General features: G+C 37.5%; 1 protein-coding gene across 2 annotated transcripts in view; it reads right to left on the bottom strand.

The window, feature by feature from the left end:
- The window catches only part of Hdac8 (histone deacetylase 8), a 228,389-nt gene that overhangs the window by 142,741 nt on the left and 58,544 nt on the right, over window positions 1–27,104 (bottom strand). For both annotated transcript variants that reach the window (XM_077106324.1, XM_077106325.1), the window contains exons 5-7: window positions 11,424–11,536; window positions 7,118–7,195; window positions 6,415–6,523 (exon numbers count right to left, since the gene is read on the bottom strand). In XM_077106324.1, coding sequence (XP_076962439.1) covers window positions 6,415–6,523; window positions 7,118–7,195; window positions 11,424–11,536 — 300 coding nt within the window. The remainder of the gene's footprint in view (window positions 1–6,414; window positions 6,524–7,117; window positions 7,196–11,423; window positions 11,537–27,104) is intronic.

The following is a 27,104-nucleotide window of genomic DNA, read 5'->3' as shown; positions in this document are numbered from 1 at the left end:
TATGTAGCCTAGTAACTCCTCCTTTGCCTTCCTTTTCTTCTTGTTAATTAATGTTTTTAAAACCCTATGAGATGATGTCAGCTGCTTGACTGTTTTGTGGGAAGGTCAGAGTGGCTCTGGAGAGGTGAATTTTGGCTCCAGACCCCCAGGAACTGATTCTATGCTTAAAACACTACTGGCTTGTATTCCAGAGGCAATGTCAGAATCTGAGGAAAATTCTAATACAATAAAGTATACTGTGAAGGTACCATATTAAGTTTATTAGTGCTATGTTTTTTTCTCTTCCTTGTTGGGTGTGAGCGGAACTCAATACAGATGGACACAGAAATTCCACTCAAGAACAAAAACTTAGGTTTAAAAGAGCCGTGTCTTTAATGACCCTGCTGTTGTTCTAGAAAACAAGTTGTTTTTGGGTTGGCTACTGTGGCTAGCCCATTAATAGTACAGCTAATGTTTAAGAAAAGCAGTTGAAGAGGTAGTAAAAACTGCTGAATTCATGCCCTTGCACCACAAAAAATAAAATAGAAGCATATAATATTTCTCTCATAAAAGGAAAAAGCAAAATATTACGTTTTTTTAAACTCATGAGGTCTCTGAATTTTTCTTTAAGTTTTTGATGGGGACAAAAATATTCCTTCAATTTTGAACTATATAACACAAGCCCTAAGACTCAAGGTAAACAGACCAAGGACAATCCAGATAGATTTGTATTAAAAATAAATATATAGGGCTGGGGATGTGGCTCGAGCGGTAGCATGCTTGCCTGGCATGCGTGCGGCCTGGGTTCGATCCTCAGCACCACATACAAACAAAGATGTTGTGTCCGCCGAAAAAGCTAAAAAAATAAATAAATGTTAAAATTCTCTCTCTCTCTCAAAAAAAAAATAAATAAATAAAATAAAAAATATATATATATACACACATATATGTGTATATATATATATATATATATATACACATACCCATATATAATTAGTTCTAGTTGGACACAATACCTTTATTTATTTATTTTTATGTGGTGCTGAGGATAGAACCCAGGGCCTTACATGTACTAGGTGAGCACTCTACTGCTGAGCCACAACCCTAGCCCCTAGATTCGTATTTTATTTTTTTATTTATTATTTTTTTTAATATTTATTTTTTAGTTTTCAGCGGACACAACATCTTTGTTTGTATGTGGTGCTGAGGATTGAACCTGGGTCGCGCGCATGCCAGGCAAGCGTGCTACCACTTGAGCCACATCCCCAACCCTAAATTCGTATTTGAATAGCTACTATAATGAACGCTAGTTCACTGGAATAAGGTTATTTCTCTGGTCATGTTGTTAGCACTTATTAGCAAAGTTTTGTATATGTGAATATAAAAACTGTTACTAAATGAGAATTCCAGCTCAACAGAATCTTGAAGAAGTCCTAATTATTGAGAAATCTATTTAACAATATGTCTTCCTTTTGGTAAAAGATTTATACAGTGTCTGTTCGTATTATCTTACAAAGTTGAATAGTTGAATATTCTTTTTTTTTGGTGGGAGTACTGGGGATTGAACCCAGGGACACTTGACCACTGAGCCATATCCCTAGCCCTATTTTATATTTTATTTAGAGACAGGGTCTCACTGAGTTGCTTAGCACCTGGCTTTTGCTAAGGCTGGCTTTGAACTTGCTATCCTCCTGTCTCAGTCTCCCAAGCAGCTGGGATTATAGGCGTGTGCCCCTGTGCCCGGTGAATATTCTTAATTTTTTTTCATAACATTGAACTGTTGACTTCAGTATATGCATCTGTACTTATTATAGGTACCATATGCATAGTTTTCCTATGAGACATATACTAATAATCAGATATTTAGTAAAGATTGCTTTCTGGCTACTAGTGCTGTAAGATTATGGATAGGGTACATACTAAGAAGTATTAACACAACTCTGAATTTCTTCATTCAGACTTGGTATGTGTCATGGAAGTTGACAGTGAGCAAGTAGCTAGGTCATTCTGCAGGGTTTGAGGTTTCAGGGTGGTACCCTGATATTTACCAAAAACTCCCACAAACCAACAGCAAAGAAGTACTTGTTATCATCACTCTCTCTTACAAATTCTTGGGTGTAAATGTTCTGAAAATCAACAATGCATTTTAGGTAGTAGGTGAGACATAATTAAGACTATCTCACATTGCATTCAAATACTGCTCTGAGAGAAAATAGGTTAAACATAGGCAGCAGTTCCTTGCTTCTTTCACACTGCTGGAGGTGGAACCCAGGGCATTTTCTTTTTTAGATGCCAAAACTTGGGAACTAGCAAACCCTTCCTTTGTTAGAACACCTTCCCACTCTCACCAAACGTACATACACTTATATGTATGTATGGCCCCAGGGTAGAGTGGGGTTGGTGGGCCTTCATGCAAATCCAGATTAAAGGGGCTGGGGCTGTAGCTCAGAGGCAGAGCACTTGCCTGGCACATGTGAGGCATTGGGTTTGAGGCTTATCACCACATAAAAATAAACAAATAAAATAAAGGCATGCTGTCCTTCTATAACTACAAAAAATTAAAATAAATAGGTAAATCCAGATTATAATATACTCTATCATCTCTATACTGGAGCCATAAGATTCCATTTGAAGGATGGAATAATGTTGATGTTCTTTTATTCTAGCTAAAATAGTACATTACTTGGTATACCAACTCTAGTAGCTCCCATGCAAACTATAAGAATCTTATGGGAATCATTAATTCTTCCCTTAGGATAAAATAACCTAGAAAAGTCTAATTACAAGATTGTCAATTACATAAAATGGAACCCAAGATTTTTGGTAATGTTAGAAAATGTTGATGTAAAAATGGTGCAACCATTATGTAAAGCAGTATGGAGATTCCTCAGAAAAGTTGGAATGGGACCACCATTTGACCCACCTATCCCACTCCTCGGTTTATAGTCACAGGACTTAAAATCAGCATACTACAGTGATGCAGCTACATCAATGTTTATAGCAGCTCAATTCACAATAGCCAAACTACTGAACCAACCTAGATGCTCTTCAACAGACAAATGGAAAAAGAAAATATGGTATACACAATGGAATATTACTCAGCCTTAGAGAAGAATGAAATTATGCATTTCCAGGTAAATGGGTGGAGCTGGAGAATACCATGCTAAGCAAATAAGCCAATCCCAAAAAACCAAAGGCTGAATGTTTTTTCTGATATATGGATGCTAATTTAAAATAAGTAGGGTAGGGAAGAATAGAGGTACTTTGAATTTGGCAGAATGGACTGAAGGGAGGGGAGGGAGTATGGGGGTAAGAAGGTTAGAAAAATGAATTGGACATTATTACCCTATGTGCATATATGACTATGCAACTGGTATAATTCCACATCATATGACCAGAAGAATGAGAAATTATACTCCATTTATGGATGATATGTCAAAATGCATTCTACTGTCATGTATAACTAATTAGAACAAATAAATAAATTCCATATACAGTCTATTACAAAAAGAAACTTTAAGCTATTTTTTTAAAATGAAGGGGGTGTGTTCAATCTTTAAATGAAACCATTAAATTTCTGCCCTACTAGCTGGCAAATAAAAAACACTACACCAGAGGAACAACTTTAAAAAGGAATGAAGAGAGAAAGGGAGGGAGAGAAAAGTAAGAAGGAGGGGAAAAAAGGAAGAATGGAAGGAAGGTGGAAGAAATGAAAGAAGAGGAAAGGAAAAAAAAAACAATTTATGTGAATCCCCCAGGGAGAAGCAGCTCAGGAGCAAACTAGAAATTGGGTGACAAAAATTAGAGCATCTATAAGTGAACCAGTGATAAAGATGAAAATGAAATAATAGATATATCAAATGACTTTTATAAATAATGAGCCATTCGTATAACTAATATGTCATTTGAGGTAGGCAGATGGGTCAGACTCCATTTCCAAGACACATATTGAAAGGAGTCAAAAGCATAATTTGGGACAGAGTGAGATAATTACCAGACCTGGTAAAACTAGTTGGCAAAGATGGTTTTGTTTTGTTTGTATCACTTTTCCTCTAGTGCTCCACTGCCTATTCCCTGCTCTTCTGAATACTCAAGGAGTTCGTCCTCTAACCCTTTGCAAATTGGCTATCTGTGAAATAATACGCCTATGGCAATGTGGCGGTGAGGAGGCTATGTTGGGCCAAGTTTTCATTTTAAGGTCTATTTCTAACTGTAGAAACAATGTCTGTTTCCTGTTAAAGGAATTTCAGGTATTAGTCCAACAGATGGGAGGGATGTTTGGACCAGGAAGCCTTCCTGGCACCCCTGGAATCAGAGGTGACTTCACATCATTCCCTGACCAGACTTGACTTCTGAAGGAAATCAAAGGAAACAATTATTGTACCTCTAATGAAAACCTGGAACCTGTTATTCTGGGTGATCACTGTGTGAATTGCCGGTGTGACTCTGCAGGCAAAAGGGCCTTGGGATCTATAAACTGATGAGTGTCTGGTTCTCTAGTAGGCAAACTGGAAGAATCTTTAATAAATGCTAGCCTCTTGGACACAAAAGCCATCAATCTACTGGGATGCGGGTGGCAAAAGGGTTTCTGTAAAGGGAAATCATGTATAATCTTTTCCGGATCTTTTCTTTGGGGCTAAATTTACTTTTAAAATGCTTCTAATTAAGTTTGATACTAAGACTATTTTTAAACATGAATTACCATGGGATTTAAATTTTTTTAATCATGTAGTAGAAAATGGTGTATCTAAAAAAAAACTATAGGAAAGAAACAGACTTTTTTTGACTGAAGGAGGAGAACTAGTAGACTTGGGGGGTGGGTACTGGGAAATCCTCAAGTATGCAGATAACATTCAGCTTTTGCTGGCAGTGAAATGCCAAGCTGATGGGGGAGAAAGGAAGATCTCAGGAGGCTTTATGAGAGGCAGATGAGCTTGAATAGGGGCACATGTAAGGTGATATATTTAGGGAGGCCTGATATTACAAATTATACTTGCAGGATGATGGGTGGTGACCTTCCAATTAAGACCCAGGAAAGAGCTCTAGGAAACCCTGTGGACAGTGCACTACAGAGAACAATGTAGCTCCCTGCTATGCCAAAGGTGTGGGGGGGGGGCAACAAGATGTTGGGCACTGTTAATAAGGGGATTAAAAGACAAACAAAATAATTCTCCTTTTACACAGAACCACAGGACATCTTCTTTGGTCAAGTTACATAAGCAGCTCTGATCTGTACATCTCAAGGACAGGACAGAGCCTAAGGGGAACAAAGAAGGGCAATTAAACCACCAATAGCAGGCTCAAAACAAAACAAGTCCAAAAAAAGTTGTTTTTCTTTTTTTTTTTTTTTTTCAGTCTGATAATACAGAGGTAGCCAGGGGACATGATCAAAATCATGAAGAAGCTAGTGCTGCTGAATGACTGAGTGATGCGTTGGCTGGCCAAATCTCTGGAGCTAAGAGGCACTTTTGAAGCATAAAGTTTTTATTTTTTAATAGTTCTACTTTGTTTATACAATTGCCAGTGATGATGGCCAATGCAGGCCGGCTCCTTTGGGAAGTCCCTGTTTTCCACCAGAGGTTGGGAGAAATGTGAGCTGAGGGGGGGGGGGGGGCGGTGGGATCAAGAGTACCTCAATCCCCACTGCTTACCCTCAGAATTGTTGACTGGCTCACTTCCAGCCAGACTCACTCTCTCTGTTGCCATTGTCAGCAGTGAATTTGTACCTGACCAATCTCAATTTTTCGAATATGAGTTTAGTTTCTCCCTTTTTCCTTTCCATAGGACTTGTCAACTCCAGAGGTCTACACACTAAACTGTCCACCGATAAGTATCTGTAATTTAATCCTTAACTATACGGGAAAAGAACAGATTTCTGAGCCAGGGGAATAGCTCAGTGAGAGAGCATATGGTTAGCATGCACAAAGCTCTGTGTTTGATACCTGGCACTACAAATACACACACAAATTTCTTATACTAATTTTAACAGATAGAACTCAAGAATGCACAATGAAGAATTATAGAGGGGATTATAGAATTGTAGAGAGAAGAAGCAGAGGTTTCCATAAGAGAAAATAGAGATATACACTGCCGAGCTAATGAAATCACACACACGCAGGTTTCTTTAGCTGAGAAAATAGTAGAAAAAGGATTCCCAAGGACAGTTTAAAAGTTTTTGTTTTTCTTAATCATACCAGGAAGCAGGTAATATCAAAGCTGGAGGAAGGCTCTGATCCAATCACTTGGCCATCCCTAACCAGAGATGGCTACCCGATTAAATAAGCATAAGAAACAGTGTCTAAAAGCTATGTGGACATACAATGTTTTTCTCTTTTAAACTGTTGCTTGAAAAAAAAAGAATTCTGCCAGATGAGGGACCATTTCATTCTACAGAAATGTAATCCTCTTGCTCCTGGCTTGATGGTTCTGTAATACCTCTCACAGATGTGGTAGTACTTCTCATCCTGTATGCCATCCTGAAGGGGCACATTTACACTATAGTACCGTCCTTTCCCTAGGCCGACATCAGATACATCACCTGTTCCTGTAACAGAGAAGAACACTGTGTTCAGTTATTAGGAACATGTGAACTAGAAAACTTGAAGGATTGTCTGACAGGAATTTAGAAGGCCAAAACAGTCAGTTAGCAGAACAATTCTGAATTAGTAATCATTTTCTAAGGGAATGAAATTATGAAAAATAATATACAGTAGGAACAAGGATAAATAATGTTGGGGAAGCCAGGAAACTGAAAAACCTTCATTTTCATCTTACTGGATGAAATAAAAATTAAGATATTAACTCCTTTGCTTGACTCTTTGTGCTTTTGAGGTTGACATAATATCACTGTGTCACTGCAATTATCAGGATGTTAGGAATTACTTGTGGTATCTGATAGTACAGGAAGTTTAACTGATCTGCCTATTAACAGTCCATAAAAATCATCTGGAAGAAGAAACCGTGTTATTGCCATTCCTCTTATCATTGTCACCTGAAATGACCTGTGTTGAAATTTTGTGTAGAATAGCCTCCATAACATAGTAACAGGATGGAACTATACAAATATAAGATAAAGGGATGTACAGAACAATTGCAGTATCTATTCATCAAAAGTACAGGGAGCACATAAGTCACTTGCCTGGGAAAAATCCTGGGGAGAATTTGTGCAGGGACACAGTCATGACTTTGGAGGTGAAACTGAAGGCATCTTCTACACCTACCAGAGAAAGAAATGTCAGAAGAATCACTTCATATATAGAACTTCTGTTTCTAATACCTAAAAATCTAGAAAGCAGTTGTGGGAAGAAGAGGAGAAAAGAAGGTGGCAATAACAAAACTAACAAGCCAAGGAATAAAAGTGACAAACCCCTGGTCTCTGATCTTTGTAATTACAGATGAGGTAGAACTTTGGCCTCAAGTGAAGTTTGAGGGTACCCTTTCAAATTAATAGCAAACTATAACTGGACTTCTCCTTTCAAAGCAACAGGATGCCTGGGCTTTCTCTGACATCTGTTCTAAAATGTGAGGAAGGGAATGAGCCTAGAATTAAGACACTATCAACAGAACTGAATAGAGGACACTGGCATCAACTTGAAGTTTTATGTTCTATTTTCTTTTCAAAGAAGTATTATGTGATAATCTCTTAAAAATACAACCAATACAAACATTAGGCATTACATGGTGAAAGCCTAATTATAAAGTACCTCTTTATAATGCATATTTGGTTATATATACAGGTTTCTCAAAGTCCTGTGTGTACTAACTAACTTATAGTACATCCTGGCTAAAACTTGGAAAGCTGAAAATAGTCACGGTCTTGTTCCTTAATAGCAGCTTTATAACAGAATTTTAAAGCCTAGAGAAACATGGGGGAGAGACTTTTCTAGAAAGGGGTCTCCTTTCCATTTAAACAGGGTCAGAAAATGATTGGATGCCTGGGAGTTAAAAGCTGGGATTTAAAGTAATTCTCAGAAGCCACTTCTTGTCCAATAACCATGCTACCCATTTCTACCCTTTTCCTCTCAGAATCATATACTGTCATACTATGGTTCATATAATCAGCCTGTAAAGTGCAAGGACTATTAGCAAATTTGGGTACTATCCTCCTTTATATTTCAAACAAAGATATTGTCTCAGTGTTTACTTAATGTATTCAGTCTTCATTAGAAGCCAACAGAGACCTTAAAAAAATATTAACTCTATTTGTACATAACAGGTATGTTTGAATTTCCCAAGCTTATGTTTTGCCCTAGGGAGGCAGTTAAAATCAGTTAAGGGCTCCAGGCAGAAAGTATGAAGTAAACAAAATAAAATAAGATAAATGAAAATAGCATTTCAATTTAGAAACAAGGATAGTTCATGAAAATTCTGATTATTTATCCATCCAGAGATATATCAGCTTACTTTTCTCCTGACCATGTATATGAGTTCCTGTTTTCTCCCATGTTGACTAGCACATGACTGGCTATTATTATTCTTTTTAATCCTAGGCAGAGAGAATGGTCTTGTTCTAATTTGCATTTCTCTGAGTATTAGGGCATTAAGCACCTTTTCACATGTTTAGTAGCCATTTGTATTTCTTCTTGTAGGAAATACCATTAGGCATGGTTATAAAATCATACTTAATTTTAAAAGGACGTAATCAGATAGGTGTAGGATATGGAGTCGGTGTGAAAGAGGAGAGTGTTTAGGCAGATGAAAGGAGGTGAAGACGGGGTAGGAGTGGTTAGTGAAGCCACCACAGGATGTTAGTTATGGAATCATGGGAGATTTAAAATAAACCAAATGTGTAAGAGTTTGGGGGTGGGGCAGGGGTCACTGGAAGGGAGGTGCTGAAGAGGGGAAATAAACTGAAATGAAACACACCATAAAAGTTGGCTAAAACAGGAAACTCTAAATGGTGTAGAAATAACATTGCAAATGGAAAGAACGGTTTCAGGTGACAGTCTTATTTCATTCTTATATGGTTCAATAGAGTTGGTTCTAGTCACGAACTCTGGTACTAATACTTTGCATTTCATAATCATTCATTCATACAACAAGTATTTTACTAAACCACTACTATATACAGATACTATTGGTTCAAGGCATTGTACAAGATAGAGAGAAATAATTTGATCTGTGTTGTGAAGATACTTAAAGTTTCTATGAAGAAACAAGACACAGACATGTTAAAAAATTACCTAATAATATAAGACAACATGTAAGTACATAGCAAATCAGTGCTATAAACAGTACAGGACTTGAGAGGTGGAAGACAACCTTTGGGGTAGGGTGATCAGGGAAATCTGCTACTGTTGAACCTTGAGCAAATGGATAGAACTTGGAGATGCAAAAAGGGAGGAGAAAGCAAAATTAAGTTAGGAAAAAAGGGAGGCAAAGTCAGGGAAGTAGGAATAATGAGACATGTCATGAATATTGAGACACACTCATTGAGTAACAGTAACTTGGACAGAAAGTAGGGAGAGATAAGACTGGAAAGATGAGGTGAGGCTTGTATGAGGTGAGCCTTGAAAGATAGGGAAAAGACTCGACTTTACTTCGAAGACTACTGTTTTTTAAAGTGTGGCCTGCAGAACAACTGTAGTGCTGTTAAATTGTACATTCTTTGGATTTATATCTGACCTACTTAACCTGAATATCTAGTGAATGTGGCCCAGCAATCTTCATGATAAAACAACCTCCCATCCAGATGCACAGGTAAGGTTGAGAAACATTGTTCTAGGCCAGGGGTCAGAAAACTAAGTGAATAGTAGATAGTAAACACTGTAGGCTTTTCAAACTAATTACAATCTCTGCTAGGCACAAACTTATGCATATATATGCATAACATACAAATTTTATGTTTTTACAACCTCTAAAAATGGAAAAAAAAAACCATTCTTACTCTCTGACTATACAAAAAGTAAGCCATGGGTCAAATGCTGCCCCTTACTATAAGGAATAAGGAGATTCTAAAGGTTTTTGAGCAAGGCTATGTTTTGCAATGGCCAAGTATTCAGAAATTCAGTGACTGTAGTTCTCAAGGTAGTATGTTGGTTTTTCCAACCTCTCTCTCATCTGTTACATTTACTTTGTGTGTGTGTGTGTATGTGTGTGTGTGTGTGTGTGTGTCACTGGGTATTGAACCACAGAGCTACATTCCCAGACCTATTTTATTTTTTATTTTGAGACAGGGCCTCACTAAGTTGCAGAGGCTAGCCTCCAACTTGTGATCTTCCTGCCTTAGCTTCTTAAGTTGCTGGGATTACAGATGTGCACCACCATGCAAGGCTCTATTACATTTACCTTTATGTCACTGGTCCATGTTTCTAGCATCCGTTTCTAGCATCTGTGCAGGAAACATTCCCTGGGGAGCTCCCCCCACCACCACATTTCTTCATTCTTCTTTCTGTTTTGACAGAAAAGCTAACCCTAACCTTAGACACATACTTATGCATGATTATGTGAGTATGTCTTGTCTAAAAAATTCCCAGGAAATTAGGAAGTAGCAGTCACTAATGTCAGGGACAGGGGATATACTTAATCAATCATTTAATGGATAAGTGTTCTTAGGTGAATGGAAATACTGTATTACAGACAGGACAATTCTCACTGTAGGTCTATGTTCTAGATAGAAAATACATAGGAGGGTTAGATAAGTCTTTTCAGTGGAGTCTTCTAAGAGGGGATTAATAGGTGAGTGCAAAGTGTTAAGAGATTCTGCTATCACAAGTTAAGGAAGATGATCTGGGTTTGTGCAGGACTTCATATTTTAGCAACATAAAGAAAGTGGCAGCCAGGTGTGGTAGCTCATGCCTATAATCCCTGTAGCTGGGAAGGCTGAGGCAGTCGGATCACAAGTTCAAAGCCAGCCTCAGCAACTTAGCAAGGCTCTAGCAACTCAGCAAGACCCTGTCTCTAAATAAAATACCAAAACGGCTGGGGATGTGGCTCAGTGGTTAAGCACCCCTGGGTTCAATCCCTGGTACCTCCCAAAAAAGAAAAACAGATTTTGGTCACTACAGAAGTTGGTAGTTTATTGGCAAAAAACTTAGACTGTCTGTCCTTCATATACCTATTTTATCCTGAGAGAAGTACCATTGAAAAGAGACAAGACTGTCAGCTCTAATCACAAATTTGCCTTAGAACTGATGGAAATGGCCTGAGGGAGGTTACTGTGCACTGGAGTAAACACTAGTTAAGAGTTCCACTTCTTCCCATTCTCTACTATAAAGCTCTGCTACAGGAGGAGAGGGGAGAGGAAATGACAGGAGGCTGGCTTAGGCAGCAAAGGAAGGATTGGCGTGGGTTAGAGGAATCTACACTACTTACTTTAGAATTCTCAATTAGGAAAATTTCAATTGCAATAGCCATTCCTCCTCTTACCAGTTGCCTAGAAGTAGCTTTACTGATCAAAACCTGCTGTCGTAGCAGCAAAGCATCTTTGAAACTGAAGGGCTTACCATCTCCATGGTGCAGATCCAAATCCACATAGAGAATACGGTCAAATTTCCGTCGCAATCGTAATATTCCCAGGACAGCATCATTGAGATAACAAAAACCAGATGCTTCATCTCTGCAAGAAAACAAGTTGCTACAGCCAACAGCCAAAAAGCAATCCAAGGGAGTCTTTACAGCCAAGGATCTAACCCTTGAGATCTAGTCCCTTAAAATTCCCCCTTCTTTGAAGAAAAACAAAAATCCAGCCACAAAGATTATATAGTAAGTGGCCTAGAATGATTAGAGAATGAAGTGTTTTGGTAAATACTCAGATTGACTGATAACATTTTCCATTCAAGATCCCAGATTTTCAAAGCATTAGAATATAATAACTATACTGAACAAAATAAAACCTTTCTCTGATGATTTAGGAATCATGTCAAAAAATATGTAGTACCCCGGGCTCATTATGATGAACACTGATTTTCATTTCTAGAACTGTAAAAAAGCTAGACTCCAGAAGCAGCCTTAAAGACAATCCTGTAGGGGCTGGGGTTGTGGCTTAGTGGTAGAGTACTCGCCTGGCATGCATGAGACTCTGGGTTCGATCCTCAGCACTACATAAAGTAAAATGAAGGCATTATATCCACTTATAACTAAAAAATAAATATTAAAAAAGACAATCCAGTAGAAGATGATGGAGATTAGATTTTCTGTACCGGCCCTATAACCTGGGAGTTATTTTTTAAAATTAAAAAAAAAAAGTCTTGGCACTTGTTGCTCATAAAAGCTGAGTGTAGAATGTACAAATGCATAACCTCTTGGGTAGCATAACACAGTTGCCTTTCTGTAAATGTAATTATTACAATGAAAATTGAAGCAGCCTTTTCTAAAGTTTATTTTGTTTCCTTCACAAAAATTGTCCTCATTGACTTTACTAGTGTCCTTTAACTTTTTTGCTATTGTGTCACTTTATCCTCTTGTCGACATAAACGTGTTCTTTTATTACACATTTATGTGAAATAATGTGTTCTTTTATTCCACTAAGCTTGGCTGATTAGATGTAGAAGAACATTATCTTTCATCAGAATGCATTATAATTTATTTTAAGGCCTCATCCAAAATGTTTCCATTTCTTTTGCTTCCACGAACACTACAAATATTTAGCCCATTTTTGTCTAAGCTCACCCTGAAGTTTTATTCAAAGCAGAATTCTGGGAGGAATAACAGTTAAAATGCATCTTTGCTTCTATGAGAAATCTTTCTAGTGCCTACACAATGCATACACTTCTTCATAAAATCTCTTCTTTTATTGCATTTCATATTCTAAACAATCCCTGGTTCACAGGCTGAATCAATAAGACAGTTCGATGGAGAGCAGGAAGTTGGTAAAAATATTGCTTGACACTGACTATGCTTCCTTGAGGTGAACTCAACAAGCAGCTTGACAAGGAACAGTTTGGTCTTAGGTATGCAACCAGAAAAAAAAAACAAAAAAAAAAAAACAAGCAAAGAAAAGAATTTGTCCATCCATGAATTCTCTGTAAATAAGAATTAAATATGTGAGTTTGAAAGTTCTTAGATGTCAGTGCTATTTTCCAGTTATGGAAAGTTGACATTTTATAAATCTATTGTCTCAGTACATCAAGACATATAATGTATTCTTCTATTGAACATCAATAACTTTGGGTAGATGGGACAGAACCCTGAATGGTAGGTCAAAAGAGGAGGGAGAAGGAGGAATACAAATCAGTATAGGAAATAATTGCTTCCCTCAGAGAACATACAATGAAGTTAGGGAGAATGTCATAAGTACAGAAAAAAAAACAAAAAACAAAAACCTAACCATCCAAACAAAAAAGGCAACCGGAAATAATATGGCATATAAAGGAGAATATAGAGAACTTCTGTAGACAAACTTGGCAAAGTACACTCATGTCATTGTCAATATCCGGCTGTATTTAGGCCCCATGGTTCTAGAAAGCAGTGATGGCCAAGAAGCTCCCCACCTCTCTGTGTTCTGAGGGCTGATAATGGAGAACTGACCAGTTTGCTCTGACATATTCCAAAGTAAGACCCATCCTTTCTTATGACTCCCATAAGACTCATGAATAACTACCTTGTTTACCCTTTTCTAAAAATCTCCTGGGCCTCTTCCGTTAAGATGTTCCTAATTAATGAACATTATTCCATGACAATAGCCTGAATAATGATGATGATGTCTGTAATTCAGAAAGTCCTTTATGTTTTTTTGTGTGAATGTGTAATATTTTCCTACCTCTGGATGATATTACCAAATTAGATTAGAAAATCTCATAAAGGAGCTCTATTCTCATTGACTTATAGAAACGAATAAGCATTTAGAACCAAGCTTGGGCATGCCTATAATCCCAGTGATTTAGGAGGCTGAGGCAGGAGGATTGTAAATTGGAGGCCAGCCTCAGCAATTTAGCAAGGCCCTAAGCAATTTAGCAAGACCCTGTTACAAAATAAAAAAGTGCTGGGAATATAGCTCAGTGCCCCTGGGATCAATCCCCACTATGAGAGCGACAGAGAGAGAGAGAGAGAGAGAGAGAGAGAGAGAGAGCGAGCGAGCACGAGCGCCAGGCACACACCTGTAATCCTAGTGGCTAGGGAGGCTGAGGCAGGAGGATGGCAAGTTCAAAGCCAGCCTCAGCAAAAGCGAGGTGCTTAGCAACTCAGTGAGACCCTGTCTCTAAATAAAATACAAAATAGGGCTGGGGATGTGGCTCACTGGTCAAGTGCCCCTGAGTTCAATCCCTGGTACCACACCCTCCCCCCAAAAAAAAGAAAGAAAAGCATTTAGATAAAAGGAATATTGCTTAAATTCCCATAAAATAAAGAAATTGAACCTTCAAGACTTTCAAACTGCTAAAAAGAATATTCCTATAAAAACAATCTCAAATGTTTTAACAATTCAAGTTCACATCATTTAGATCAATTTTTGGCAAATAGGACTGATTTAGTAATTTTAGTTTACTAAAACTAGCTATGTCTTTTTCTGACTTATCAGTGTTAGGTAAAATGTGCAGGTAGATTTTTGTTCTACTTAGGTATATTCTTCCTAAACACAAACAGGCTTATTGTTGAATGAACTAATGTTACTTCTATTAAATGTTCAAGTTTATGAATAAAATAAATTTGTTTAACCAAGTTGAGTCATTCTGATAATGAACTTTATTGCAATAGTAATTATGTTTTGTAGTTGATCAGCTTGAAAATACTTTACAAGATCTTTATGTAACTTAAAACTTTGAACTGATATTAAATTAAATTAATTAATGGAGAGTCATTAGACACCTAGACCATTTCTAAGTAAAAGAATGCTGAAGGCTGCGGTTGTAGCTCAGTGGTAGAGCGCTTGCCTAGAACATGTGAGGCACTGGGTTCGATCCTCAGCACCAAGTAAAAATAAATAAATAAACTAAAGGTATTCTGTCCAACTACAGCTAAAAAAAAGCTTTAAAAGAATGCTAAAACATTACTACACATAATTTTAGGTTTATATGCTTTTACTTCTTATTTTTACAAGGTACAGGGAGGCTATATATATATTTGACTGTACTTTTTGTCACTTAGAAAAATTATACTATAGGGCTGGTGTTGTGGCTCAGTGATAAAGCACTTGCCTAGCATGTGTGAGGCACTGGGTTCAGTTCTCAGCACCACATAAAAATTGATAAACATATAATGGTCCATCACCAACTAAAAATTTTTTTAAAAGTTGTACTACAAAGGATGTGAATGGATACCAAAAATTGCAGAGGGTTCACAGAAACAGAATTTTATTTTTTCAGGTCAAAGCTGCCTATGGTTTGATGAGTTTATTTATAAGATTTTCGAAAAGAACTTCATGGCATGGGTTGTGGCTCAGTGGTAGAGCGCTTGCCAAGCATACATGAGGCACTGGGTTTAATCCTCAGCATCATATAAAATAAATAAATAAAATAAAGTACTGTGTCTATCTACAGCTAAAAAAAATTTTTTTAAAAAAGAATTTCAGGGCTGGGGATGTGGCTCAAGGGGTAGCGCGCTCGCCTGGCATGCGTGCGGCCCGGGTTCGATCCTCAGCACCACATACAAACAAAGATGTTGTGTCCGCCGAGAACTAAAAAATAAATATTAAAAAATTCTCTCTCTCTCTCTTAAAAATATATTCAAAAAAGAATTTCAGTGGTTACTTTGGTAGCACTTATACCAAAAAAAATTCCAATATCAAATACACTGATGAAAAACTAGAGTTTTGCTCTCTGTTCAAATGGCAAAGGTTTTTTTTTTTGGAATTATTTGTCTGTTTTTAATGACAGGTTAGAAACAGTTTGCTTTACCTTCCAAATAATCTTCTTAGATAACAAAGATTCTGTGTTTTCCCAAGGTAATCTTTTATGGTTTACTACTTTTCCTCCCCTGCAGTGCTGGGGATGAAACCTGGGCCTCACACATGCTAGGTAAGCATTCTACCACTGAGCTACACTCCCCAGCCCTCTTCTATCATTTATGTTGACTTTGGTATGTCCTTGACTATCTAAGAAAACAAAGTCCTCTCACTGAGAAAGGAGCTAAGGTTCTTTACAATCATCTTACTTCCTGTGTTTATCTTTAAAATCTTTTATTGTCACTTTGGTAAAACAGTGAGCCAAGTATTGCTTTTCAATAACCCATCATCCTATCTTAAGTCCCAGAGGGCCCATGGAAAAAATCACAAAGGATTTGTTCTTTCACCTTGTAAAAAAAGCTGTGCTAGCAACCATTAGTTTGGTTTGATATGCTACTATTGAGGAGTTGCACGGCAAGAGCTGTCAAATCATATGAGATGCATTGCTTTCCCTAGGTTAACTTGGTAAAATATTACTAATAGAAGTATTTCAGAAATTGTATGTTGTGTGGGAAGTTCCACAGATTCATCCATGTCCTCACTGGCTGTGATATGCTATTTGTCAGAGTCCACAGTGCTGCTTTGTTAAATATTAGACAACTGTGGTATAGTAACCCTCCCTTATCTGTGGGAGATACATTCCAAGACCCCCCAGGAGATGCCTGAAACTGCTGATAGTACCAAATATGACATATACTTTGCTTTTTCCTACGCATAAATACCTATGATAAAACCTCATTTATACATTAGGCACAATAAGTGATTAACAACAATAATTAATAATAATAGAATAATTATAAAAATATACTGTAATAAAAATGATGTGAATGTGGTCTTGTTCTTTCTCAAAACATGTTAATGTACTGTTACTGGCCTCAGTTGGCCACAGATTACTGAATCTGGGAAATGTGAAACCGAGGATAAGGGGGAATAGTGTTCCCAGTCATAATTTCAGTTTTTAAGAAAACTCCGATTGGGATTGTGGCTCAGCGGTAGAGTGTTTGCCTAGCACGGGTGGGCCCTGGGTTCGATCCTCAGCACCACATAAAAATAAAGGCATTGTGTTGTGTCCATCTACACATAAAAAATTAAATATTAAAAAAGAGAAAACTGTTAACTTGATCTCAGCTTGGCTTCCTCATTTTGAATCTAGTATCTTCCTAGACATTAATTTTCAACTGGGGATTCACACACTTACCTATGAAATTTTATTAAATATACAAATATTTAAAACCTATTCTAGACTCCTAAATCTCTTCACTTAATATTCTTGGTAAACTCTGGTATATTCCAACTATATTCTTGGTATATTTGTGGTATATTATGTCAGGATTATTATATGTCATATCTGAGTCTTTTTCTCCTTAAACATTCTGTTCATACATTTTAATAAATTTGATATAATACCCTCTCTTCTGTGAAAATAAGGTTAATCATTGTTTACAGATACTTTGTCTAAAAATTTTTTGGGATTGGCTTTTATCTTATTTTGCATGCCACAAAAACAACTGCATTTCCTTGTCAGTTGTATTGTTATTCTTGTAATGAACTCTCATCAGATTTCTCCCTTTGGAAAATGATCAGTAATAAGGTAACCATAGCTATTGTAAGTATTTTGTCACCTACAGATTGCTTTTTTATGTTTTACTCATGTGCTTCACTGAAAGCTTTTGCAGTGAGCCACAAGCTAGAGGGCTTCACCTTCAACAAAGGACTTTCTGAGAGCCATGTAAAAAAGGACTGCCCCAGGTACTTTTGTGTACAGGCTTCTGATGGGACAGTTTAAACAACTTTGAGGCCACATTAATGAAATGAGCCAGGACTTTGAAAACTCTAGTTTTGAAGCAGGTGGGTTAATAAGACTACTAAACCAAGGTCGAGTGGCACAAAAACTAATTACATTGGTCTGAAAGAACTGATGAGGGATGATTGGGTGGTCTTTGGAATATTGCTGATGCTTTAATATTCTGTTTTCTGCACATATGTAAGGAACTCATTTCTCTTCTCTTATGCAATCTTCAACTCATAACTATTTAGTAGAGCAGGCTTCTGTAAACAGGAATGGAACATTTTCAAATGGAAATATCTTATTCCCTTTGCCCAAGTTTCCAGAATTTGGAAACTCTCATTGAGTATTCTTATTTTCTTTTGTTTGTGGTGCTCTGGATTGAACCAAAAGCCTTGTGCATGCTAAGCACACATTCTACCACTAAGCTACATTCCCAGCCCAAGTATTCTTATTTCCATAGCAATATAATTATCTGCAGAGTTTCAATAAAAATCTGTCTTTCTTGTTACCAGAACATAATTTAAAACATTGGTATGTAACCAAGGCCTTGCCTGGAATGTCATACTTTTGAATGATGCTCACCAAGTCAGGTATGATCTGACACTTTCAAGGAACTAAGGCTCACTTTATGAAGCCAGTGCATGTAATGCCTTCTTGGAAAAACTACCCTGGTGTCTGGCTTACAGAGTTCCCAGCCTTACAAGTGAGTAAGGAAGGTTACTTCCTGGCAGGCCCTGGAACCTTAGGTTATTTTGGGGATGTCCAGAAAAGAGCAATTCTCCAAATTTATAGACTGTCAGTAAAATCTTCTTAGCTTGCTTTATTAGCCTTAATAGGTTTTGATTTTTATTTTATACTATTCTCTATTGAGGTAAAATTCATGCAGTATAAAATTAAATATCTTAAAGCATACAATTCAGTGGCATTTGCTTCTTTCACAATACTGTGCTACCTTTACCCAAACCTTGTCACCTCAAGAGAAAACCCTGTGCTCATTAAATAGTCACTCCCAATCCCTCCCTTCCCTGAGACCTTACCAACCACAAATCTGCATTTTTGTCTCTATGGGTTTAACTATTTTGAATATTTGATATAAATTAAATCATATGGTATGTGAACTTTTGTGTCTGGTTTCTTGAACTTCTTTTTGAGATTCATCTATGTTGTAACATGTGCCAGGAATCCATTCCCTTTTGCAGCTGAATAATATTCCATTTTCAATATTTACGCATGGGCTGGGGATGTGGCTCAAGTGGTAGCGCGCTCGCCTGGCATGTGTGCGGCCCGGGTTCGATCCTCAGCACCACATACAACTAAAGATGTTGTGTTCGCCGAAAACTAAAAAATAAAATATTAAAATTCTCTCTCTCTCACTCTCTCTTTAAAAAAAATATGTACGCATACACACATTTCACATTTCAATAGTATCTGTGTTGTTTTTACCTTCTGTCTATTGTAAACAGTGCTGCTCTGAACGTTGGTGAACACATACTTGTTTGAGCACCTGTATATAATTCTTTTGGGTATGTATACTTAGGAGCGGAACTGCTAGGTCATATGGTAATTCTATGTTTAACGTTTTTTATATATTTAAAAAAAATTTCTTTAGTTGTTGATGGACCTTTATTTCATTTATTTGTTTTTGTATGTGGTGCTGAGAATTGAACCCAGTGCCTCACACTAGCATTCTACCACAGAGCCACAACCATAGCCCTTTATGTTTAACTTTTGAGGAATGACCAAACTGTTTTTCACAGCAATTTCACCATTTCACATTCCCTACAGCAACATACATAGGTCCCAATTTGTCCACGTCTTCAGCAATACTTGTTATTTTCCAGGGTTTCTCCTTCCTCTTTGGAAGTGGTGATTGTTAAATTCTAGTCATTCAAGTATGTATGAAGTGATATCTCACTGTGGTTTTGATTTGTATTTCTCTGATGACTAATGATGTCAATCAAGCATTATTTCATCTGGGCATGGTGATGCATGCCTGTCATCCCAGGGGCTCAGGAGGTTAAGGCAGGAGGATCACAAGTTCAAAGCCAGCCTTAGCAACTTAGTGAGACCCTATACCAGAATAAAAAATTAAAAGAGTTGGGGATGTAGTTCAGTGGTTGAGTACCTGTGGGTTCAATCACTAGTACCAAAAAGAAAAAGGGCAGCATTATTTTATGTGCTTATTGGCCATTTGTATTTTTTTTATTGTTCATTTTTTTAACTTGGGCCATTTGTGTTTTTACTGTTGAGTACTATGAGTTCTTTATATATTCTGGATACCAGATCCTTATCAGACATATAATTTGCAACTATTTTCTCATTTTGTTGATTGTCTTTTCAGGTTTTTGATAATGCTCTTTGATACAAAAAAAAATTCTAATTTTGATGAACTCAAATTTATTATTTTTTATTTTATTGTTTGTAAGACAAGACTTATTTTGAGTTCAAGAATAAGCTTTCTGAGCTGGGGCTGAGGTTTAGTAGTAGAGCACTTGCCTGCCACTCATGAGGCACTGGGTTTGATCCTCAGCACCACATACAAATAAAATAAAGGTATCATATTCACATACAACTCAAAAATATATTTTAAAAAAATAAGCTTTCTGTTTTTTCTTACCATGGTGAATCTTATCATCATGTACTTTCACAAGAAATTTATTTAAAAATCATGGGTAAAGGGCAGAAGGATCAGTAGAGTAGAAGGAAGGGAGCAGGATTTAGGGGGAGAGGAGGGGAAAAGAGGTATGAGGAACTGAATTTTGAGCAAACTATATTCCATGCTTGTATAATTATGTCAAAATGGATTCTACTGTCATGTATAACTAGAAAGAACCAATTAAAAAGAATAATCATTCTGGACTGGGGGTGTAGCCCAGTGGTAGATGGCTTGCCTACCATGGGCAAGACCCTGAGTTCCATTCCTAGCATGGAAAAAAAAGAACAATCTTTCTTTGAGATTCTCTTTGGTCAAACGAGGGTGACTGTAGAGAGAAATTTTGTGTTTCAACCTAATACACTGTCTTGTATATAGCACAGCATTCCAGGTTATCAGAGTCGACCACTGTTTCACTGTCTTTGGGTTATTTTGTACCTCTTTATAAATCACAGGTTACTGATGGGTATTCAAATTTCAACTTGTCTGTAAGAAATATAACTGACTTGCTTCCCTTCTGTGGAGAGACCAGTTCTGATACCTACTTGTAAATCAAACTCAATCCTGTTATCTTGCCCAAGTTGTCACTCCTTACCAAAATTTTAATTCTTCCAGCTTTCTTCAATATCTGGCTAATAATATCCTTCAAACAAACATTTCCTATTTTTATTCTCCCACTTGACTTGACGTCACGGAAAACTAAAACCTAACTGCCTAAATCCCTATCATGCACCTTGCCCTCTTCTCCAGGATCTTAGGCAGCCCTGAGAGCTTAAGCCTAACAATTTGATGTAAACCTAGATAAACACAGTGCTGCAACAGGCCACACATGACTGGAATGCTCCCTGACCTAGCTGCTGCCTAGACCACTATGGAAATACAAAGAAATGCTCAGGTCATGCACGCACGATCTTGTTTGAAAAGTAACCAAAACTAGGGGCAAAACAACATGGCCTAGAGCATCCAAATCCTACCTCCATGAGGGTTACGAAATGTTAAGTTTTTCCACTCATGTCTTAGACTCCATTGGACTGATAACTTTCAAGGTTCAATTCTCAGCTTGGCTCTTTACTATAATATAACCTTTAATTGATTAATTAATTAAAATAGTATTGGGGATTCAACCAACGGGCACTCTGTCACTGAGCTTCATCCCCAGCTTTTTTACTTTTTATTTTAAGAGGAGGTCTTGCTAAGTTGCTGAGGTCGGCCTCAAACTTGTGGTCTGTCTGCCTCAGCTTCCAGAGTAGCTGAGATTACAGGTGGGCACCATATTGCCCAAGTAACATTTTTTTTTGGTGCTGGGGGATTTGAACCCAGGGCAGGGCCTCATGCATGCCAGGCAAGCCCTTTACCAATGAGCCACATTCCCAGTCCCCTAGCTAACATTTTATATTAGTATTTCTTTTGTTCATTTTAGTCATCTCTTTTTTTAAGATGCCCAAACTTTAGGATTCTAAAACAACTGACCTTTGTCACCATCTCTGAACTGGTTTTATAGTAATGGACCACCAAGGGTCCTCAAGAGACTATTTCTTACACCCCTGCTTTACCCTATTCAGGAGTTTTCTGTATACTGAGTTGCTCATAAATGGATGATATTTTTTTGTATCAGAGATTGAACCCAGGGGCACTTGACCACAGAGCCATATCCCCAGTCCTTTTTAAAAATTTTTATTTAGAGACAGGGTCTTGCTAAATTGCTTAGGGCCTCACTACATTGCTGAGGCTGGTTTTGAATTTATCATCCCCTTGCCTCAGCCTCCAGAGCTGCTGGGATTATAGGAGTGCATCACCATGACTAGCTATGACATTTGTTTTAAACAAATGGGAGAAATGGCAATGTGAACTTTATCTGAGATCTGAGCACCCTAGAAAGCAGTGTTGGTTAAGAAATCCCTCCCACCTTTTGTTTTCTAGGAAATGGTTAATCTCAAGGGTCTATCCTACCCTGGCATATTATCCTAAGATAAAACCCATGTCCGTTCCTTCTCATGACACTCAGAAGATTCGCAGATGGCTCCCCTATTTACCTGCCTCTATAACAACCCAGGCCCATTACTTTTCTTTGAGATGGTCCTCATTAGTGAATGTTCTCTCTATTACCATAGTGGAATGAAATAATTCCCTTAATTGTCTGGTGCATCTTGTCTTTCATATCATCAACACAAATGTGTTCAAGGGAAAAATCAAGTTCAACAAACTTATTTCTGAAAACTTTGGGGAATGAGTATGCAGCTTTGTGGCCAGGTAATTGCTTTTTTGGTTTGTTTGTTTACCAGATATGTCTAGCTTCTTAAATGCCCTGGTGAGCTGTGAATCACAAAGTCAATCTTGAAGAAAAAGCACAGGGCTCAGCCAATTGCACTTGCTCATGTGCATTTGCTGTTTTTATATCCATTAAAGGTCAGGGACTCTTGGGTCGTGACATATATGCGAAACATCAGGTGGCTACCTCTCACAGGCAGACCACGTGCCCACACTGTTCAACAGCTTAATCATCACCAGCAATGACTTTGCAACAATTTTCTTTTAAATTTTCAGTCCTGGTCTCTACTGATGCACAATTAGGTTATCCTCAATATTTTGCTTTTACAATTCAGTGCTGGATAATTGCACATAACTTCCTTTCAGTGTGTACAAATATATGTGAAAGATGTATTAGTAGATGTGCAATCCCTGGATCAAAGGATTTCATTTATAATTTAAATATAATTGCCAAATTGCCTTCCATGAGGTCTATGACAATGTACACACTGTATTATCAAATTTTCATATTTGTAACAAATATGATGGTAAAATGGAAAAAAGTTGACATTATATATTTATAGCTATGTTTTCCCATTGGGGTCTTTCTATGACTTGTTCAGTTATCTATTTGCTAATCAGGCATTAACATAACTCTTATAATTCTTTACTTTCATTACAGCTACTGTGGAACCAGCTGGTAGTACAGTTTGGCTTTCCTCTATTGTTGGCATATAATAAAAATAATAGCCAATGTTTACTGAGTGATTATCCTGTGCCAGGAACTACTTAAGTGCTTTCAATATTGTTAACTCAATCAATTTTCACAACAATCCTGGAAGATAGGTACTATTATTACTTCCATTTTACAAATGAGGAAATGGAAGCACAGAGAGATTAAGTAACTTGTCTAAGGTCACACAGCTAGAAAGTGACTAAACTAGAATTTGAATTTTTTTTGTGGTGGTACTGGGGATTGAACCTAAGGCCTTATACATGATAGGCAATGTTCTACCACTGAGCTACACCTTCAACCTTTTTAAAATTTTTTAATTTTGAGATAGGCTCTCACTATGTTGTCCAGGCTGGCCTCAAAATTTTGATCTTCCTCCCTTGGCCTCCTGAGTAGCTGGGATTATGGAAACATTCCACTGTGTCTAGCTTTTGAATTTTAAAAAGCCACTTATTAAGGTCTGACTGGCATACAAAAAGCTGTACTGTATAATATTTCATGTATACAACTTAGATGAGTTTTGAGCTAAGTATACCTGTGAAATCATCACTACAATCTATGCCATAAACTTACCTGACACCTCCAAAAGTTTCTTCCTGTCCTCCTATTTATTAATTTATTATTAATGATAAGAACACTTACATAAGGTCTACCCTCCTATCAAAAAATTTTGAACATACAATACGGTCTTGTTAATTATAGGCATATGTTGTATAGTAGATCTCTAAATGTCCATCAATGGATAAATGGATAAGAAAATGTGATATAAAAACAGAATGAAAACTGAGCATGGTGGTGCATGCCTGTAGTCCCAGAGACTTGGGAAGCTGAGGCAGGAAGATCCAAATTCAATTCCAGCCTCAGCAAGTTAGCAAGGCCCTAAGCAAATTAGCAAGATCCTGTCTCAAAATAAAATATAAAACCAGCTGGGGATGCGGCTCAGTTGTTAAGCCCTTCTGGGTTTAATCCCCAGTACCCCCACAACAAGATAGAATAGAGTTTTATTCAGGCTTCAAAAAGGAGATCCAGCTATTCATGACATCGTGGATGATCCTGGAGGACATTATACTCAGTGAAATAAGCCAGACACAGAAGGACACATACTACATGATACCACTGATAAGAGGAATGAAAAATGGTCAAACTCTTAGAAGCCGAGTAGAATGATGGTTGCCAGGAATTAGGGGGAAGAAGAATGGGGAGACATTTGCATTTGCATTTGAGCAGTCTGATGCTTCAGTCCACAAGTTTAATCACCATGCTGAATAGTTTTGGTATCACTCTATCTACATCTATTTTTTTTCTCTTCTTTTTAATTTCTTCCACTTCTTCATGTCTATCTATCCCACTTCGTCCTTAATTTTGTAATATTAGGAATTTAGTCTATTCTCTTGGTTTTCCCTTATCGCTTCACCTGCCTTTCCCCATTTTCCACTTTACTACTTTTTCTGTTTGCCTCTGTCCACATTGCCAGTGGCCAAATAGATGGATTTAAGAGCTTTCTGGTTACAAAAATGGCCAACCACAGGCCTTTTAGTAGTATCTTTTATATCTCCAGATTTCTCCTATAATAACCCACCTAATTGTAATCATTTCAACTTTGGGGTTATTTGGATTTGAGATAAATGAGTTTTAAAAATTCACCCCAAAGGCAAGTAAATGACCCAGGGCCAAATTTGCATAAGCTGACTTTGCAGTGGTACTTTTCTTTATAAACCAAATTTGTCTACTGACCTAGCATCTTTTTAGAATTTATACAGGAGTATGTGTGAAAAATGATTAGGTCAAGAAGGCCCTACTTGTTAATAGAAATAAATTCATTAACTATGTGACAAAACTGCCGAAAATGTTACCCGGGAAATAAAATAAATGTGACAGCAGCATAATTCTCTGCAATTCTCACCCTTTCTACACCATTTGGCATGATAAGCAGTCACTACTGAAGACAAATGAAGGTTTGGGAGAGTAGAAACAAGGTAATATTTGCGTGAAAATGAATCAAGAAAACTGACTCTGAATCCATTATGGTGAGAAGTGCCAGAAGGCCCTTTTTAGAATGGGGCCATATTTCCCTTTGGATAATTATACCATCCAATGTAAATGGATAGAAAAAGTGTAAACAGTTCTATTTACCACCAAGAATCTTAGACAGTTCATAAGCAGAATTTAACATTTGTACTGCAGAAGAGTCAAAGCGGTGAAAGGGTCCCTGAAAATTGCTATAAGGTTAATTCAGTGAGGGAATGAAATGAGTAGACAGGTCATGATGAACTAAATTCACTGGTTGTTTCCTTTGGACGTGCAAGGTCTCATTTTTTTTGGCTCTACGCTTCTTTTGCACATTTTTCTAGGATGACATAGATAGAATTTTCCTGCTCCAAAATATGTTTTTAGTCTGTGAAATGTAGGTTAGCAAATCAAAGTCTTTACTTGGCTAGTGATTTTTTTTTTCATGTACTCTGCTTTTAGTAAAAGGAGCAAAATAAGAAGAAACCCAACAGGTTTCCAAAAGCAGTTTCCCAGGGCAGCCCAGATTTTTGTCAATATCATCTACCTCCAATGACCTTATCCAGCAAATCTAGGGAGCAGAATTGGGTAACTCTCAGTGAGAGCAGCAAGATACAATCAGGTCCTGTCTACTGCTTACTAAGGCAGAAATGCATAGTTGCGTTTTTTTTTCTTTTTAGTTGTTGATGTACCTTTATTTTTTATTTATTTATATGTAGTGCTGAGGATCGAACTCGGTTCCTCACACATGCCAGGCAAGTGCTCTGCCACTGAGCCCCAGCCCCAGCCCCTAGGTGCGTAAGGTCAGAGAACATGGATAAAACAAAACAAAACAACAAATCAGAAACAACAGCATAAAAACTTTCAAAACTAACCAACCAACCAATCAAACAAACAAAACTCTGACTAATTCAACTGTTCACTAAGCCAGGAAATGCAATTAACCAGAACACCCCATTCCCTGGGCATTCTGGTTAATTGAAATACCACTTTTTATTTTAAACTCCCATTTACGGAACTCAAAAACCTCAATGGTTTAGACATCAATACTAGGTAGAGGAATTAAATGTACTCTCTTCCTCCACAAGAAAAATAACATTCTAGGTATCATTGATGGAAATTGTGCCTGCTCGACCTTTCTAGTTAGAGAAAACACAAAAGCTCTGGCAAAGCAGCTGTCCTCGGCTTAATACATATGTATTTGTATTTCTGCACCTGGTCCTGGCACACAGGACGAGCGTCTCAAGAGCCAAAGACTTTATGTGCTTCCATCCTCAACCTACGTAAGAGACCCCAGTAAATTGGCTAGAGTTTATATTAGGTGTGGATAGGAGGAAATGCCATTGTGTTCAGTTAACTGATCATAACCTCTGAGAGAGGAGAGAGAGAGAGAGAGAGAGAGAGAGAGAGAGAGAGAGAGAGAGAGAGAGAGGTGGAGGGGTGGCTAGCTTTAAAAATGCAGGGAATGTTTTCAGACTTTCTGGCTTTAGTTGATGCAAATTTAAGGTAATTTTTGACATATAAGAACAACACATGGAGGCTTCTCAAATATCCCTTTGGCCATAGGATTATGTGCTTCTCCAGTTTGACCACATATTACTGAATATGTTCAAAACTTGGATTAAAAGCATCAAGGGTGCTAGACACCATGGCACATGCCTGTAATCACAGCTACTCTGGTGGCTGATGCAGGAGGATCAAAATTTGAGACCAGCCTTGGCAAGTTAGCAAGACCCTGTCTCAAAATAAAAACATGAACTGGGGATGTAGCTCAATGGTAGAGTGCTCCTGTGTTCAATCCCCAGTACCATGTGTGCATACACACATTCATCTAGAATACCATTATGTTTTATGTATATTAATTATAATACTAGGTAGA

This window comes from Callospermophilus lateralis, chromosome X (assembly GCF_048772815.1).
Source record: "Callospermophilus lateralis isolate mCalLat2 chromosome X, mCalLat2.hap1, whole genome shotgun sequence".
In the NCBI taxonomy this organism is placed as follows: Eukaryota; Metazoa; Chordata; class Mammalia; order Rodentia; family Sciuridae; genus Callospermophilus; species Callospermophilus lateralis.
The sequence above is the reverse complement of the archived record's forward strand: the minus strand, read 5'-3'. Positions and strand labels throughout refer to the sequence as shown.